This window comes from Amblyomma americanum, chromosome 8 (assembly GCF_052857255.1).
Source record: "Amblyomma americanum isolate KBUSLIRL-KWMA chromosome 8, ASM5285725v1, whole genome shotgun sequence".
Lineage (NCBI taxonomy): Eukaryota > Metazoa > Arthropoda > Arachnida > Ixodida > Ixodidae > Amblyomma > Amblyomma americanum.
In genome coordinates, this window is record NC_135504.1 from 22,317,520 (window position 1) to 22,332,829 (window position 15,310).

Consider the following 15,310-nt stretch of genomic DNA (forward strand, 5'->3'; position numbering starts at 1 on the left):
GATTAGTTCAAAACAAAGTGACCGTATCACATGAATCTTGGACTTTCTTTAATGAAATAACTTAGATTTGGGGTCAAGAATTAGATGAAAAACACCATAAGAATTTGGCAGCAAATAAGATGTGATGAGACTGCACAGTACTGTGCAATCGCTAGCCTGTATTTCATGTAACTGCATTCTCTGCAAGAACAGTGTTAAACGACAACAATGCCTTCTGCAACCACACAGACTTTAAAACTTGGATAACTCCAATGACATTAGCTAATAATTGGGAACACTTTGCAGCATGTAATCTGGCATATTCCTCCAACATTATAGCTGTCTCACCATTTCCCCAATTAACCCCTAAAATCTGATCACATTTTAGCTGAGACAAACATGTTACATATGTACAAAAGAACAAGACTAATATTTGTGTCAAGAAAACTTTCCCATCACAACAAGCAACATCAAACAGCTGCTTATTTCCAAGCAGCCTTCCCAGGTTCAACACATGCAAACACCACACATCAGTTTGTAACAACCGCTGGTAAAACATCTTTATTTGCAGAAAGATCAGGACTTACTGAGTTAACTAAATTGCCTTCCCTCCCATTCATAGCGCTATACATTCTCTTTCACAGCTCTATACAATCACAATAGCTGTATGCACACCTTGTTTATGTACATGCCCTGCACCCAGCTTTCGCTTTCCTACTTTAATACACCCAGTGGACAACAGAATGTGTGCAGACACCGACCGCGTTCGCCTGCGATGGTGAGTGTCCGGTAGCGCCCCTGGTGGCAATGATGCAAAGCTTATTGTTTGGCATTGATGAGCTCGTTTATCTGAAACAGAGGATAGAACTAAATTATTTAAAGGCTGGAACTGAGCTAGTGATTGTGAGTGATGGTTTCTGCAACCATGAACCATAAAAAACTGTAATCCACCCTGCTTATCGTTTAGAAATATCTCAGGCTGCCCAAAAAACCTACAACCTTTTGCACATTTCCTGAATAGTTCCGGTATATACCTTCACATCGACCATCCAGACTATGTCGAGGATGAACGTATACGATTGCAAACTTTTTATTTATACTCTTGAAAAACATCAAGCACACTATACAGTCAATCCCATATATATCGAATTATTGCTTATAACGAGCTGTCAGAATATCCCCTTGAAAATATCACGCAAGAATATATCAGTGTTGTTCGCGTTTATCAAATTCCTGTTGAGCGGAACGTTCGACATATCGAACTGTGCACCGTGTCCCTGCAAGTCGCGCTTCTCCCAATGCCACTTCCCCGATCACTTTTTGCGAACGGGGCCGGGTCGCCTGCGCTATACCTGCGCGGCCTTGGGCACCTGCTAGCAGCACTAGCGCTGTCAGACCGCGTGACGAGGTGAACGTTGGATGTGCTTTAGGGTGGCGTTCAGTCTGGCGTGAAGACTTGAAAAAATTTTCTAGCCTCAATCGCTGGCTCGTTTGCGGTAAAACTGAGCACAGAGCTTGCATATTGTGATAAATTTTGTCTTGTAGCAAGTTTTACAACGGTACTTACTTGATTCAGCTACGAAAGATGAAACTTTGTAACCGTCGGCGCCGAGATTGACGAAATGAAAGCCACCAGCACCGGATTTCCGCGAAGGGAGGCACTGGCGCCATCAAAGGACCTGCACTGCTTGTTATTCTGACCTTCGCACCCTTCACATCTTGGTGCTTTCCTATGAAAACAACAGATGGCGCCACTAACGCCCTTTGGCGAAAACCCAGAGTTGATGGCTTTCGGTTTGTCGATTTCGAGGCAGACGATTATGGGTTTGCATCGTGCGCGGCTGAACCGGGTAAGTACTGTCGACAAACTTACTACAAGACAAAAGCTACCGCCATACCCAAGTTCTGTGCACAGTTTCTGCATGATCCAGCAGTTGAGGCGAGAAAAATTTTAAAAGTCTTCGTGATAAAAATGCGCAATACTGTATATGTAAATACACACACAAATTAATAAACAAGATACTCTGAACTGCATTGTCAGCTAAACCTGTAGCCAACACATCGAGCAGCTCCGTTTTGTTATTAATGCATTGAAGGGAGCATCCACTGCTGGAGAGGAGTATAGAGAGATTAAAAATATCTTCCCCTATATTGACAATAGCTGGTGGTTTTGGGAGTGATTTATACTGTAAACTGACAAAGAAAGTTGTCAGAGCATATGGGTGCACCAAGCTGTGTTAAAACAACATTGCTTTCCATTCTTTTTCTCTTTTGCAATCAGTCACAGTTTCTTGCATGGTTTAACCATGCTTTTTCATCTTCTCTTCTGTTTGAAGAAAGGAAGACTGCCACTTCGCTGCCAGCAATAGCGGCTGCTACTTTCTGTGAAGATGCTTTACTTTTAGTGACAAAATTTTTAAAACCACCGTAGTGCTCTCAACAGTAAATTAAAAAAAAACTGCATCTCAAGTGGCAGTATTACCACTGCATGCCGCTTAGGTAGTGCGGCAGTCATTGTGTCCTTAAAGTTGCACAAAGAATAGTGTCCATGATGTCACGGCTTGGAGGTGCTGACTACCAGGATAAAACGCAACTACCATATGGAAAAATTAGGTTTTACATTTGTTTAGCCATGTTTCTTAGTGCAACAGCCAGGTATTCATTTATTTTGGCAAGGATCTCTTGACTGGCGCACAAGAAAATATGGTCAATACAAGACAGTTGACTGTCCCTTTAAGTCTTAACACAGCCCTCTGAGAATAATATTTCTAGATTAGATTAGGCTATCAAAATTTAAATTGAGCATTCAACTTCCCCACTGCCACATATTCTTTGCTACTAAATAAAAAAGAAATAAGTACCGCAACAGTGGAGTTCATTGTTAGAAAAAAAAGGAGGCCAAATTTTCACATCTCATCCTATTGCTACACCACTTTGCATGCAACGCGGAACTCCAAATAGCCACGAACGGAAGCAAAGCCTGGCTGCCAGCCTCAGCTGACGCCTTACCTGAGCCTTGTACATGGACTTGACATCTTCCAGGTCGAGACGCAGCTCCTCCGCTTCCTCAACCTTCTCCCCGTACATTTGGAGCAGTGTGTTGTACTTCTGGTTCACATCCTGCAAGCAAGGCACGCTGCTCCAGGAAACTGTCCTCCCTCTATGGGAGCTGCTAGAACCTGTACACTGTCCCGACGATGACGTAAGGGTGTACCAAGAACACCTGAGCCACAATTCAACTAGGTGGAAGAAAAGGCATGCAGGATTGAGAAAACCTAATACATTGCTGTTGAGCACAAACATTATTCCTGCTATAGATGCTCCTGCTATATGGGGAACTATTGTGAGAGTTAGTACACCTCGAACAGACAGTGTTCCGAGATTGATTTCCAGTGACTGACCACAAAGACTTGACACACAGCAGTTATACCCTGGCAAAATACTTTCAGCAGTAGACAAGTTTTGAGCTTCAGGCATGCTTCAAACCTTGTTGATCCTGTTCCAAACCCATGGCCACATCCGAGCATCATACTATGCTTAAAAAATAAGTGCAATGAAGCCGCGTTCTGTGGTGTGTGTGTGTGTTAGCGTGCGTCAGTCCGCAAACTGTGCCTTGGGCTCGACTTGCCTCAAACCGAACCCTCAGGTCACGCAGCTCTTCGTGTTCCTGGTCCCACAGCTCCTGCTTGGCCGACAGTGACGTCAACTCACGGGACAGGGATTCCCGGCAACGTTCCAGCTGGCCAATCTGGGCCTGCCAGAGAACATGAACACACACAGGCAAGAGCGGGAGTTCTCGATCACTGCAGCCTTGTGGAATCACAATGGTTTCCAAAAGGTGCTGAGGCACCCATCATGTCTCGACTACCCTTCCTTTCTGCCTAGAATGCATGCAAGAAGAAGCATGCAGACACAGAACCCCTCAGAAAAATGGCCAAATTGAATTAATAATGACTGGCATTGTAATGAAACGGTCTGCTATAAGCAATCACAGTATGGGCAATGCCTGAATTACATGGCATAATAAAGGTGGTGAGTGAGGCATGCAAGGATTTAGGGGCTCGGAGAAATCAGAAAGCACTCTTAAGAAACCCAAAGGTTCTGTTCTTTTAAGCCCTCCAATTCCTAGCTAAGAAGTTACAGCCATTCCTTTGGCCAGGGCTCACACTGACTTTAGAGAGCAGAGAGACCTGGTGCACTTGCATTTCACTAAACCAGGCACAAAAATGCAAACCGTCTAAGGCAATTAAAGAACCAACCACAGAGAACACTGCGAATTCCAAGATACAATTAATTCAACTGCTGCCTTGTTCTTGGCAAGGGCATAGTAATTTAGTAATGTTCTGCTCGCAGCAAGAAGGCTGACACATCCCAGAACAATAACAAAATGATCAACGCACATAAGATAAGAAAACAGACCCAAAGAGCTGACCCCACAGCTTCCTACAAGCATTAAGAGCTTTGCAAATTAAATAATCATGCTCAACTGCAACAAACTGATAACCAAATTGTCGTACAGACCCATAAAGATAACTGAACAGCATTCAGCTATAAGTGACTGCTCGGGCAATCACAGAATTATGGATTGTGGCCCACAAAAATATTTGAACAGCATTCAGCTATAGGTGACTGCTCAGGTAATCACAGAATTATGGATTGTACAGAAAATGATGAACATTTGCTGAGTACGCAGAAAGCAGGCCAAGCCTAGTTTTCAAAGATCCAGTGGTGCTTGACTGGAAAACAGGGTAGTCCATATCCTTTATGAGAGAACAAAAAAAAAGCAGCACTATCGCACATTTCAATCTTCTGACAAGATTCTACACCAAGCATAACTATGCAGCTCAAACTGTCTCCACTCTTTCAACTCTGAACGTGCCAGCTAGCATTGTGGCAAGCAAAACCGAAACACTGCTGCCTCTGAAATCGGCACGGAGATGGCGCTACGTTCCCCACCTGCAACTGACCCACTTCGCCTTCACGCATCTTGAGCTGTGCCTGGAGTGACTCGATGAGGGAGCTGCCGCCGATGCCACGGAGGCTCTCGTACAGCGATGTGTGGCGGCTGGCTGGCGCAACGCTGAACGCGCTGTTCGCCACGCTCAAGTCGTCTGGCAGCTGCATGAACACGTACATTCTCGAATGAGCAAAGAAGGCACAGCAAAACAGATCTGAAGGGGGGACGCGGCTCTGGAATCCCCCAAATATGGGAAAGAATTGATTTCTTGACAACTGCTGTATCCGTTCGTATGCTTCGTTTTTTTGTGCTGTCCCAAAGCTTCATTGCTGAATTTGACCAGGAAGTACTCTGAAAAACTGGTTCGTGAACCGCGACAGCTTTTGCATTCCAGGAAGGAGCTTGAAGACGGCCGTTTTTCCTCATTACAGGTTTCTGCAAGATACTCTAATTGCAGAGCAGATTTCTTCCAAACTGTTATCTATTTTGCCCCCATTTGTTTTCTTGAACTCCTAGGACCATGATGCAGGTCAGAAATTTGTGAATTTTAAATTTCTTGTATGAAATTTTTTCTCAGTCTAGACATGTCAACAGACACTGCATTACAAAAATTAAAAATCAACTTTGTGCTTTGCGGAAAAAAAAAACATTTAAGAGTGTCTTGACCTGTAGCAATCCAGTAGGAATGCAATGGATGTTGAACCAGCCTTCTGCCTTATTTTGTTAGCTCTGCAGCTTTTTCTCAAGATTCAGAGAAATAATATATTTTAGAAAACAATTTTCTGAAGATATAACTGAAATTTCATGAGAGTAGCTGTACAATTAGTCCTAATATGCTAAAAAAATGTCACGTAGATACATCAAGAAATAGAATTTTTGCTGAAAGCCACGTCCTCGTTAAAAAAGTCATCCATACATAGATCTCTTAGTATGGCTTATCAATGTTGAACTGCCAAGGAAGATCCTCGCTGCATTGGTAAATCCCCTCCCCAATAGGTGCAAGAATAAGAACAATATCACTTAAAGCTGTTGATCAATTCGTGTGTGCAAACTTTCGCCAAAGCAGGAATCCAACTCACTGTGTTGCAGTTGAAGGTGTCGCTGACAGAACTGTAGTGTGATGCAGTCGGTGACGGTGTGGTTGAATTCTCTAACCTCTTCTCTCGCTAGAAGACGCGATACAAGAGCAAAAGTAGGCAGGGTTAGGCATTTGTGCAAGTTGTTCCACTAATCTGGCGACTATGCCTTTCAATCAGCCCCCTTCCATCACACCATCTATCCAATGAGCATGCACCCTGTGTGTGGAACCTCACGAAGCACAGTGTAGACACCGAGGTGGTTTCACACTTCAAATCAAGGCATGCATCCATCGAAAACTAAGAAAAAGACATCTAAAGTACAACACTGGAAAAAAAGGCACAGAAGGTTCCTACCACATGGTCGAACTCACACTAACATTGATTTTTTCAAAATCATTACGTGCTACAGCTGCAACAACATTCCCTGTGCATAAAGCTACAAATTAAATACTGAAAGTAGGCCTAACATCACATAAGCTGGGCTCTGCAGCGTAGGCCATTTAAGAGTGCCAAGGGTACTTAGATGTTAGGTGCCTAGAACTACTTCAGCAAAACTTGTAGTTGGGCTAGTTGGTAGGCCATGATCTCAGAGGAACCAGCGCAAAAAAGGACAACGGACAAGAAACAAGGAGGCTGGCACGGACAGAAGTGCTAATCAGCGCTTCTGTCCGTGTCGGCCTTCTTGTTCTTGTGTGTTGTTCTTTATGCGCAGGTTCCTCTGAGATCATATAACTACGTAATGCATAATGATCCTGTTTCCAGACCTTCTTATGAATTAGCATGCATTTTCATGGAAACAATGACATCTGCAAACATCTAACATTGCATAAGGCATTTTAACTGCATTTCAAGCTGTTTTGAGCGTGTATAAAAAAACTAAAACATACAAGCCAGAGATGGCAGAAAAATATGCAAGCAAGAACAAAATGATATAGATATGGCCTGTTAAAACCTGTTATGCCATACCAAACTGGTGCACACAGCTGCTTACTTAGCAGCGAACCAAAAGGGTAGAAAACCTTCTGTTCCCCACCTCAGCTCGAAGCTGTTCTTGGAGCAGAGCATTCTTGTGCTGCTCGCTGGACAGCTCTTCCTGAACAGAGCTTAGCTGCGCTGACAAGGCGTCCTGGTAGGGTGTCGGGGAAAAAAAACAGCACACATTAATCAACATGCAAATGCACAAAAAAGCATGCAAGCCATTATCACTGTCATGCAGGCTCTGATGCACAGCTCTGATGATAGCCAGGTTGGAGCTAGTTGCTGTGGTGACAATTCTAATAGAACTAACAAATATGACTGAGAGGTATTTCTTTGTACGCACCTGCAGAGACTGGAGTTTTCGGTTTCAGCAAAAAAAAAAAAAAACAGCGATAAAAGTATGCTGAACTCATTTTTTTGAAATTTGGCTTTTTAACTCTTCTTGACAAGCACACCACAGATCGCTGCCTGCTGAGTCAGAGTAGGCTTCAACACAGAAGAAAATTTAGAGCAGATCGAAGCAAAAGATGTGAATAGACAAAGGTATTGTTAAATTAAGTATTGCCTCAACAAGCGCCACTTGCAAGTACAGAGCTGTCTGGTCACTATCACCATCCGCTTAGGGCCGTTACTTGGTTAGGTAGCTTTTTTCACCACATGTGGGGACAATGACAATGTTTGTAAACCGTAACAAGCCACTACGAACGTAAACCATGCATAAGTGGTACAAAAATGGGGTATATTCTGGCTTCTTTTAAGCAGCCTACAGTTCCAGCTTCTAGAACCAGACTTTAGTTTTTGTCTCGCAGACCAATCACAAACTCCTATATTTTATTTTGTTTGCTATGGAGACAGGATTTCCTTTTGCAAGAGCAGCTATAATACAAGCAGTTGTGTGGTAATTACTCGCCCTTTAAACAAAAAGGCTGAAGATAAACTCCCTGACTTTTGACCTAACAGAGACACAACATCTTAAAAACAAAACCAAAAAAAAACATGAATGCATCTGTACACAATGATGCTTGTTGAAAAAGGAATAAAAAAGAAAGAATAAAATGGTACTCTGAAATAAACACTAAGAAAGACTGTTGAATTTTTAAGAAATTAAAAGTGAAAACTCCAACCACTACCTATAATCTATCATTATTATTAGTTGGTGCTTATGTTTCATGTTCTTTGAATGTTCTGCCTTACTGCTGTTCTCGATATCTGCCTCAGCACCTGAAATTCATAACTTCAGACCACCCAGCAACGGTAATTATGACCACGAAAATAAATGACTAACACCGATACTGACACTGCATTACAAACGCAATGCCACTTTTTTTTTTTTGTCAGGATTTTGAGTCTGCCAGCCTGGATTTGGTATGCGATGCATAAAGCCAAAAAATAAAATACAGGCATAGCCACCACTGGCTAATTTATGGTTTATGGTTTATGGGGGTTAAATGTCCCAAAGAGACTCAGGCTATGAGGGACGCCGTAGTGGAGGGCTCCGGAAATTTCGACCACCTGGGGTTCTTTAACGTGCACTGACTGGCTAATTTCGCAAGCAAACTGTGCTCATGCCAACCATTTGTTGCAGACCTCTGAGGCTAGACTAAACTGCCATTCACTTCCAAACAGCGATCACGGAGTCCGTTTGGTACTGACATGACAAGTTGAAATCAGGTGGCAGGAAGAAACGAATGATCCATTTTTAAACCAAATTTTCTTAGCGATAAATGAGTCTTTTGCTCTTGAAAAAATGTCAAAACAGCCACAAAGGGGCACAGAGTCAACGTTAACTAAGATTAATAAATGGATCGAGCTGTCCTCAGTGGCCCGTTAAAAGAGAGCAATTAATTCTGCTGGCTGCACATGAAACGAGGGGCTACTTTTCTATTAGTGCAAAAGCACTACTTCACGATGTCTAACTGGCTCACTAAGTTTGTGTAAAGCTTGGCCTTGCGGGAGACCTTGCCAAACCTAGCATAGCAACAGCCCACGCAGGAATAAAATAAATTATTGCAGCGACTGGGATTTGAACCCACAGCGGCACTAACAGATCAGCATCGCTGACCACTGCCTGTAAGCACTATGCTTTCGGCGCACCCGATCATGCGATGCACTCTCGCGCTGTGCATTGCACATCATTGTCTTCATCAACGAATACTACTATCGAACAAATATTGCTGCCAGGCATGCCAATGGCCCATCAAAACAAAGCCATGAGCCAACCAAGCTAAACATGCTTTCGCAAATATACTTCGTTCAACTACGTTAAAACCCTACCACTTTTATTCACGTGTTGCCCCATCTGGCTTGGTGCGCTTAGCAACAGATGGCACTGCCAGTCTACTTAACCACAGATAGTGCTCCTGCATTCTTTGTCCCCTTGATCAAATTGCACTTGCAGCTGCTTAACACATGAGGACACTGTAGACATGCTTAGCCACTAGGTGGTGCTGTTAACTCCTAACGGACAAATTTTTTTCTGAAAATGGTACCAAAATGGTCATTCAGCACCCATGCTGCCATTTGTAGGCAAACCAAAAAAACGCTCTGGATGACCACTGCTTGTCTTAAGCCAGGCAAAGAATGTCAAAAAACATGTGACAAGCTGGACTCATCATGAATCAGAAATGTCAGCTGGCTTACAACAAACCTGGCTTATCTGCATCCGCCAGTGGATTAAAACCAGTATACAGCCAGTTGTCTTTGCATGGTGCCATATAAACATGACCGATGATTGGTTGGCAGTCTCAGCTTGCATCCCAGCAGCACACACTGAGTTCAGCAACTTGCCAAGCAAGGGTGAGCACAGGTGATTTTTTCTTTTTTGATTCAAGCTCACCTTATCAGCTCTGAGGGTCTTCAGGGCCTGCTCGAGTCTCGCCTTGGTTGACATCAGGCTGCTCTCCCTGCAAGCCATGAAAACTGAACCCTGTCACAAAGCTCGGGTCGAACTAGAACTCTGCAAAAATGGATGACTACCTCTGGCAAGGCCCAATTGAAGCAAAGTACAGCCATGTTTTTAGGTGTGTCGTCTTAGTTTCACTTGCATTGCAGCAGTGTAGCGGTTTCTATGTCTCACACATCTCTCATTCTGTCACAGTGTAACCCAAGAACATAAGGCGGAAGCTCCCAATGCCATTGTCACAAGGTATTCAATGTTACAAATGCACGCACCATAAACAAACAAGAAAACAAACAGGCAAAAACTAAATGGCGAATAAATGAAATCAGCCAGTTCGGCAGTTCGACTTCGGTCAAACTGGGTCGATGTGTAGGTGGATGCATTTCTGAGCAGGTTTGGACCCAGGTTTTGATGAAAATCTCCACACAAATTAGCACACAGGCCTGAAAACGAAATTCCAGCAGTAACGAGAGTTAGGCACCTTTCAAAATTTAAACTAAAAAAAATCCAGAATGCCGCTGGCAAAAAATTACAAATACGAAAATGAAGAGGCTGCGAATAGAAGTTATTATGTGGTCTTTCCACACAAGGTAAGAAACATGCCCGATTCTGACCTGCGCTCAAACTCCTCCAGGCTCCCCTGACTGTCCCGGAGTGTCTCGCACTCGGAGGCCAGCTCCTGTTTCTCTCGACGCAATGCTGCATTCTGCGTTTCGAGAGTGGTCAACCGCAGCTGGAGGTCGGCACACTTGTCGCTGAGGGCCCGCTCCCGCTCGGCCAGCAGCGTTGCATGTGTCTGTGACTCATCTGCCAAGAAGATGGGTAAAAATTAAAGGTTGGGCAGAAAGGACAATCCGTTAGGACATAGCAAAAAAGACAAGGCACTGCGCACCGCTAATCGCTTGCCAATCGCCGCCGCTCATTTGCTCACGTGATTATGGCACCGATAGCTGTTACAGGTCATACCTGGGACGGCAAAGAGCGATAGCGACGCGAGGCCAAGAGTCCATTTGACAAGGTAACGATGGCAGGGTAAATTGAGAGCAGGGTCATGAGGGAAGTGGCGGCCCGACCATGTGCACTTTGCTTAAACCTGCCAGTGGCACATCCGACGCCCCCACCTCCCCCAGTTTCCCTATCATAGCAGCTGGTGGCTGCAATCACACTATCACCGCAAATGCTACACATTCCTCTGCTTTATGACTTTGAGTAAGGGGTGGTTTACCGTAAACATTTTCAAGGAAATTTCACCTCCAATTATTCCTTACTTTGGTTTCCATTTCGCATCGTCATTTCGAGATTACATGAGAAAACAGCATGCAACGAAAACCTGGATGTAACGAAAAACAACGGACTTCTTTCAATTTCGCCAGGTTTAACAGTACCTTTATTAAAATTTCTTGCCTTTCTTAGCTTAATAAAAGCTCCATTTTCACTGTGAGTTGCCTCTTTGCTTTGAATGTAGTAATCTGCCAACATAGTTCAGTTCGTGCTTAGTGTACCATTAAGTTGTGAAGAAAGGCCAGGTGCGATGACTCTCACTCTTGGTGAGCACCTAAGAAGTGTCTTGATATTCAATTCAATAGAGCACACAAGCACGACAAAAGACACGGCAAGGGCCAGCTAATAACTCATTGCAGTTAGCTGGCATTTTGTGCCAGCTAATAAAAAACCTTGCTTCATTTTCTCTATTCCTATCTTCTTTTTACGTTTCCATCGTCCCGAATTGAAAGGGCAACTTCATCCTCAAACAGGCTGAGTGAAGGATGGCTTGCACATAATTCGGTGATTTTTTCAATGCGAAAGGATTCTGCCATTCGTTATGTTGCTTGGTCTTTACATCTAAGCAATTCGAGGGAGCACATTGTTGGACGAGTCGGTCATTCGTTATCTCACAGCTGACTGCATCCACACAAACAAGGACATGAAGAGAACACAACAAGTGAAACAAGCGCACAGCCGCAAGTCTGCACTTGTAGTGTTCCCTTCACATCCTTGTTTGTGTCCGTGCAGTTAGCTATGAGATGACATCTAAGCAACAGTTCAGTGCCGCGAAACACAAATGACACTCACATGACAAAGCAACAACACAGAACCTCACTGAGATGAAAAATGAAAGGGAGCATAGACCCAGACTGTACTTGCGGAAATGGCCTGTGGTGGCAACACTTGTATATTTTTTCTGTCTTTTCTAGGTTACATGAGCAGTAGTTAGTGTGTAAGTAGTTGCTTGGTCACTGGAAAGTGGTAAGCGATCAATCCTGGCTAACTTCAATCTCACAAACCTCACAAGCCAGCGCTGTGGCTCATCACACTAAACACGCACTGTTAAATTGTGATTGTTTCGGGGCAAACATAAAACAAAAATAGCAGAGAGCGAAAGAGCTTACTGAGTCGGTCTGTGAGACTCCGCTCCACCCTTTCCCAGGAGGCAGACTGCACGCTGAACGTTGACTGGAGATTCTCAATTTGACGGAGGAGCGGTCTCGTTGCTGCAACAATGACGGAGGCAATTCACCGTATGGATGTAAAGAACGATCAAAATTCTAACCCTTTTCTTATCTGCAACTAAGATCCCTAATTTTCTGCACTGGAACATCTTAAATTCTGCAAACTGAGAACAAAAAATCTGCAACATGACAGAAACACAAGTGGGCACCAGCACCTCCCCATCGCCACAGCCGATTCCGCTATCATGATGGGCTCAGCATCCCAACACCAGCTTGCATATCTTGATGTTTTTAACTTGAACGACTATCGACCCAACGCCTACTCAATGCAGGACAGAAACGCTCCAAGTTTGTGCAGTAAAAAGAAGGTTATAAACAAGAAAGTCATTTCTGTGCAAGTGTTCTAGCACTAACACCACGTAGGTCCCTGACGAATGCGAGCACTTCTTCATTGTTCGCCCATGCCCTCTGTCGCAGCATTAAGTAGGGATGAAGAGTGCTTTCTGGTGTGCGGATTGTGAGAAAACATTTGCTTGTGCACATCTTGGCCAGTCGTCTGCATGAGATGACGACATACCGGACAAGCTCGGCAAGAAAGAAATGCATTCGATATTATCATCCTGAGCTCATGCAGACAACACCACATGCAATGGCACGAAACCTTTAAGGCCAGTAAAGCGCAACTCGTACTCAACATCACTTTATTTTGTTCCGATATCGTGGTGGAAAACATACACAAAAAAAAACATTAATTTCCTTGAAAATACTTAGCTGATTTTATTAAGCAGAGGAATAAAACTGCGCATTTGCTTTTTTGTTTGGTGTTGATCGCTCAGCTGTTCGCGCCAAGCTTTTACTGAACTAAACTTTTCGTGTTCCCATTACAGACGACTCATACTAATGAGGGGATTTCGTAACTTCTGCAACTTCCAACTTGCCGTTATGAGCTTTCTCCAAACGTGCAATTTCTTCGGCCTAGCACAATTCAAGGAACCCTTTTTATCTGTCAAAAGAGCCACAAAGGCAGTGAAAAGTACGTAGGCAGGGCCTCTACTGCATTCTCAAGTTTTAACAACCAACTACAGGTGTCACCACAAGTTGTGCTCAAAAGAAGCATCCAAGAAAAACGGCAACAGTTCATTTCGCTTGTTCATCTGCTCGTTATGATGATATGCTGTCACACTGCATGATGATGAGCAATTTTACGGTGAACGCATTCCATTACACCTTGGGCTACTCAAGGAGAAAAACCACTTGTTACCATTTCCATGTCGTTATGTTTTTAAAAGAACCAAAGCATCTGAACACATTGTGATATGGCAAAAAACATCCTACTTCTTTCCACAGTGCAGACACATTAACCTGACGTTTGGTGCCCGATGGCCTCAGTTGCCTCGTATATATGCCATAACACCCAACACAACAAGCAAGCTATCCCGCTGTATTTTAACATACGTACAATGAGATACTATGGAGATCTCCGAACAAGAATTATTGAATTTGAGTAACTTGGATAACTACATAAACCTCTGCCAAGCTGAACGAGGTAGGCACTAAGAAGTAAGGGCTTTAAGGATCCTTCCCTTTTCAGCTCGCCTAGGCCTTTTTGAGAAACCAGTGACTCAGCAGAGCTGGGCCCCATGCCAAGAAATCCAGTGGCAGTTGATTTTACACCTAGGCCTATCCTTCCAAATGCGCAGAACACAAGTCTAACACCACATATCTTGTTCAAGAAAGCGCACAAATGGGTAGAAAGAGGAAGCCCTTCGTTGAGAACTCACCCGAGGACAGGTTCTGTGTGATCTCCTGGTTCCGTGCCTCTGCCTCTTGGAGTTGCTGAAAGAGGAGGCAAAAAATAATGCTGCAGCTTTGAACACAACGACAAGCACAAAACACAGGGTGGAGATGAACGTGAATGGAGTTTGAGGAGTTGAGACACCAAATTTTTGCACGCATGTTCGTTCTTTGGATTGATGCACTTAACCACAGTATACATTGCACACCATGTGCAATTCATCCATGCCAGCTAAATAATTTAAAGCTATTTTTTCCTGGCGTCATTTCAGTTTCAGTTTCAAAAGCAGAATGACGGCTGTGATGTAACAAGTTTCAGCAGATTGCAGGGGCCACAGCCGCTCTCCTACACGTGAAAATTGAGAATCAAGCGCTACGGCGCGAGCACTAGAGGAAGTTAGCATGAGGCACACTGTGACGGGTGTTAGGCGTGCAATGCGGACGCCTAACAGGTGTTCATGGAGTCGTCATCTAAAAGCAACACCTGCGCAACGATGCAATTGCAACTAGGACCAGCACTTGGGGGCGTCTCATAGATATGTCTCACACCCAATAAACACGTTGCCTCGCCATGTAAGCCAATTCCCCAATTTCCGATGGCCACTTTTGCAGGACGTCGACACAGCTTCAATGAGTGTAATAAAGTGCAATGCATTCTCAATTTTTTTTTTTTTATGTTATGGCCTTTTGTGTTTCGAAGATACCCGATTTTGAAATGCTTATTGTGACGTTCAACCTTTTTTGTGTGCTAGAACTATTCGAAATAGTCGCTTTGAAATTATTCAAAGGAAATTACTATTAGATTCGAATTCACTTCGAACCAAAAAACCACTATTCGCACATGCCTATTCGCGCTATTCGCACATGCACGAAGCAGTGTTCACCTGCTGAAGTTCCCGGATGCTGGCGTGGAGAACCTCCTCACGGCGTTCACTGCGCTGGTCAGCCATGGCAAGCGCAAGCTGCAGCTCCTCGATGCGCTGGAGCAGTGACGTCTTCTCGGCAAGCGCCTCCGAGCGTGCCTGGTCCATGGCCCTGTGCAGCCATCCATGTGATTCCCCATCACCCCAGTTCCTCAAACTCGTATACACCATCCTTCTAGACATGTTACACTTGGCTATTGTGTTTACAAACATGGCCTCATTTCATAGATGGTCAAGGTGTGGGCATCTGT

At 44.0% G+C, this 15,310-nt stretch overlaps 1 protein-coding gene across 2 annotated transcripts in view; it reads right to left on the reverse strand.

The window, feature by feature from the left end:
• Positions 1-509: 509 nt before the first annotated feature.
• Positions 510-15,310, reverse strand: part of LOC144101089 (TATA element modulatory factor-like) — a 39,202-nt gene continuing 24,401 nt past the window's right edge. Inside the window, exons 15-25 of one of the 2 annotated variants that reach the window (XR_013307934.1) lie at positions 15,021-15,171; positions 14,124-14,178; positions 12,283-12,384; positions 10,507-10,699; positions 9,830-9,896; positions 7,049-7,141; positions 6,016-6,102; positions 4,576-5,097; positions 3,608-4,512; positions 2,989-3,099; positions 510-828 (exon numbers count right to left, since the gene is read on the reverse strand). Coding sequence is in view for 1 of the 2 variants with exons in the window: in XM_077634103.1 (XP_077490229.1) it covers positions 799-828; positions 2,989-3,099; positions 3,608-3,733; positions 4,936-5,097; positions 6,016-6,102; positions 7,049-7,141; positions 9,830-9,896; positions 10,507-10,699; positions 12,283-12,384; positions 14,124-14,178; positions 15,021-15,171 (1,177 nt within the window). In the remaining variant the exon portion in view is untranslated. The remainder of the gene's footprint in view (positions 829-2,988; positions 3,100-3,607; positions 4,513-4,575; positions 5,098-6,015; positions 6,103-7,048; positions 7,142-9,829; positions 9,897-10,506; positions 10,700-12,282; positions 12,385-14,123; positions 14,179-15,020; positions 15,172-15,310) is intronic. The other variant, XM_077634103.1, reaches the window with a different exon arrangement.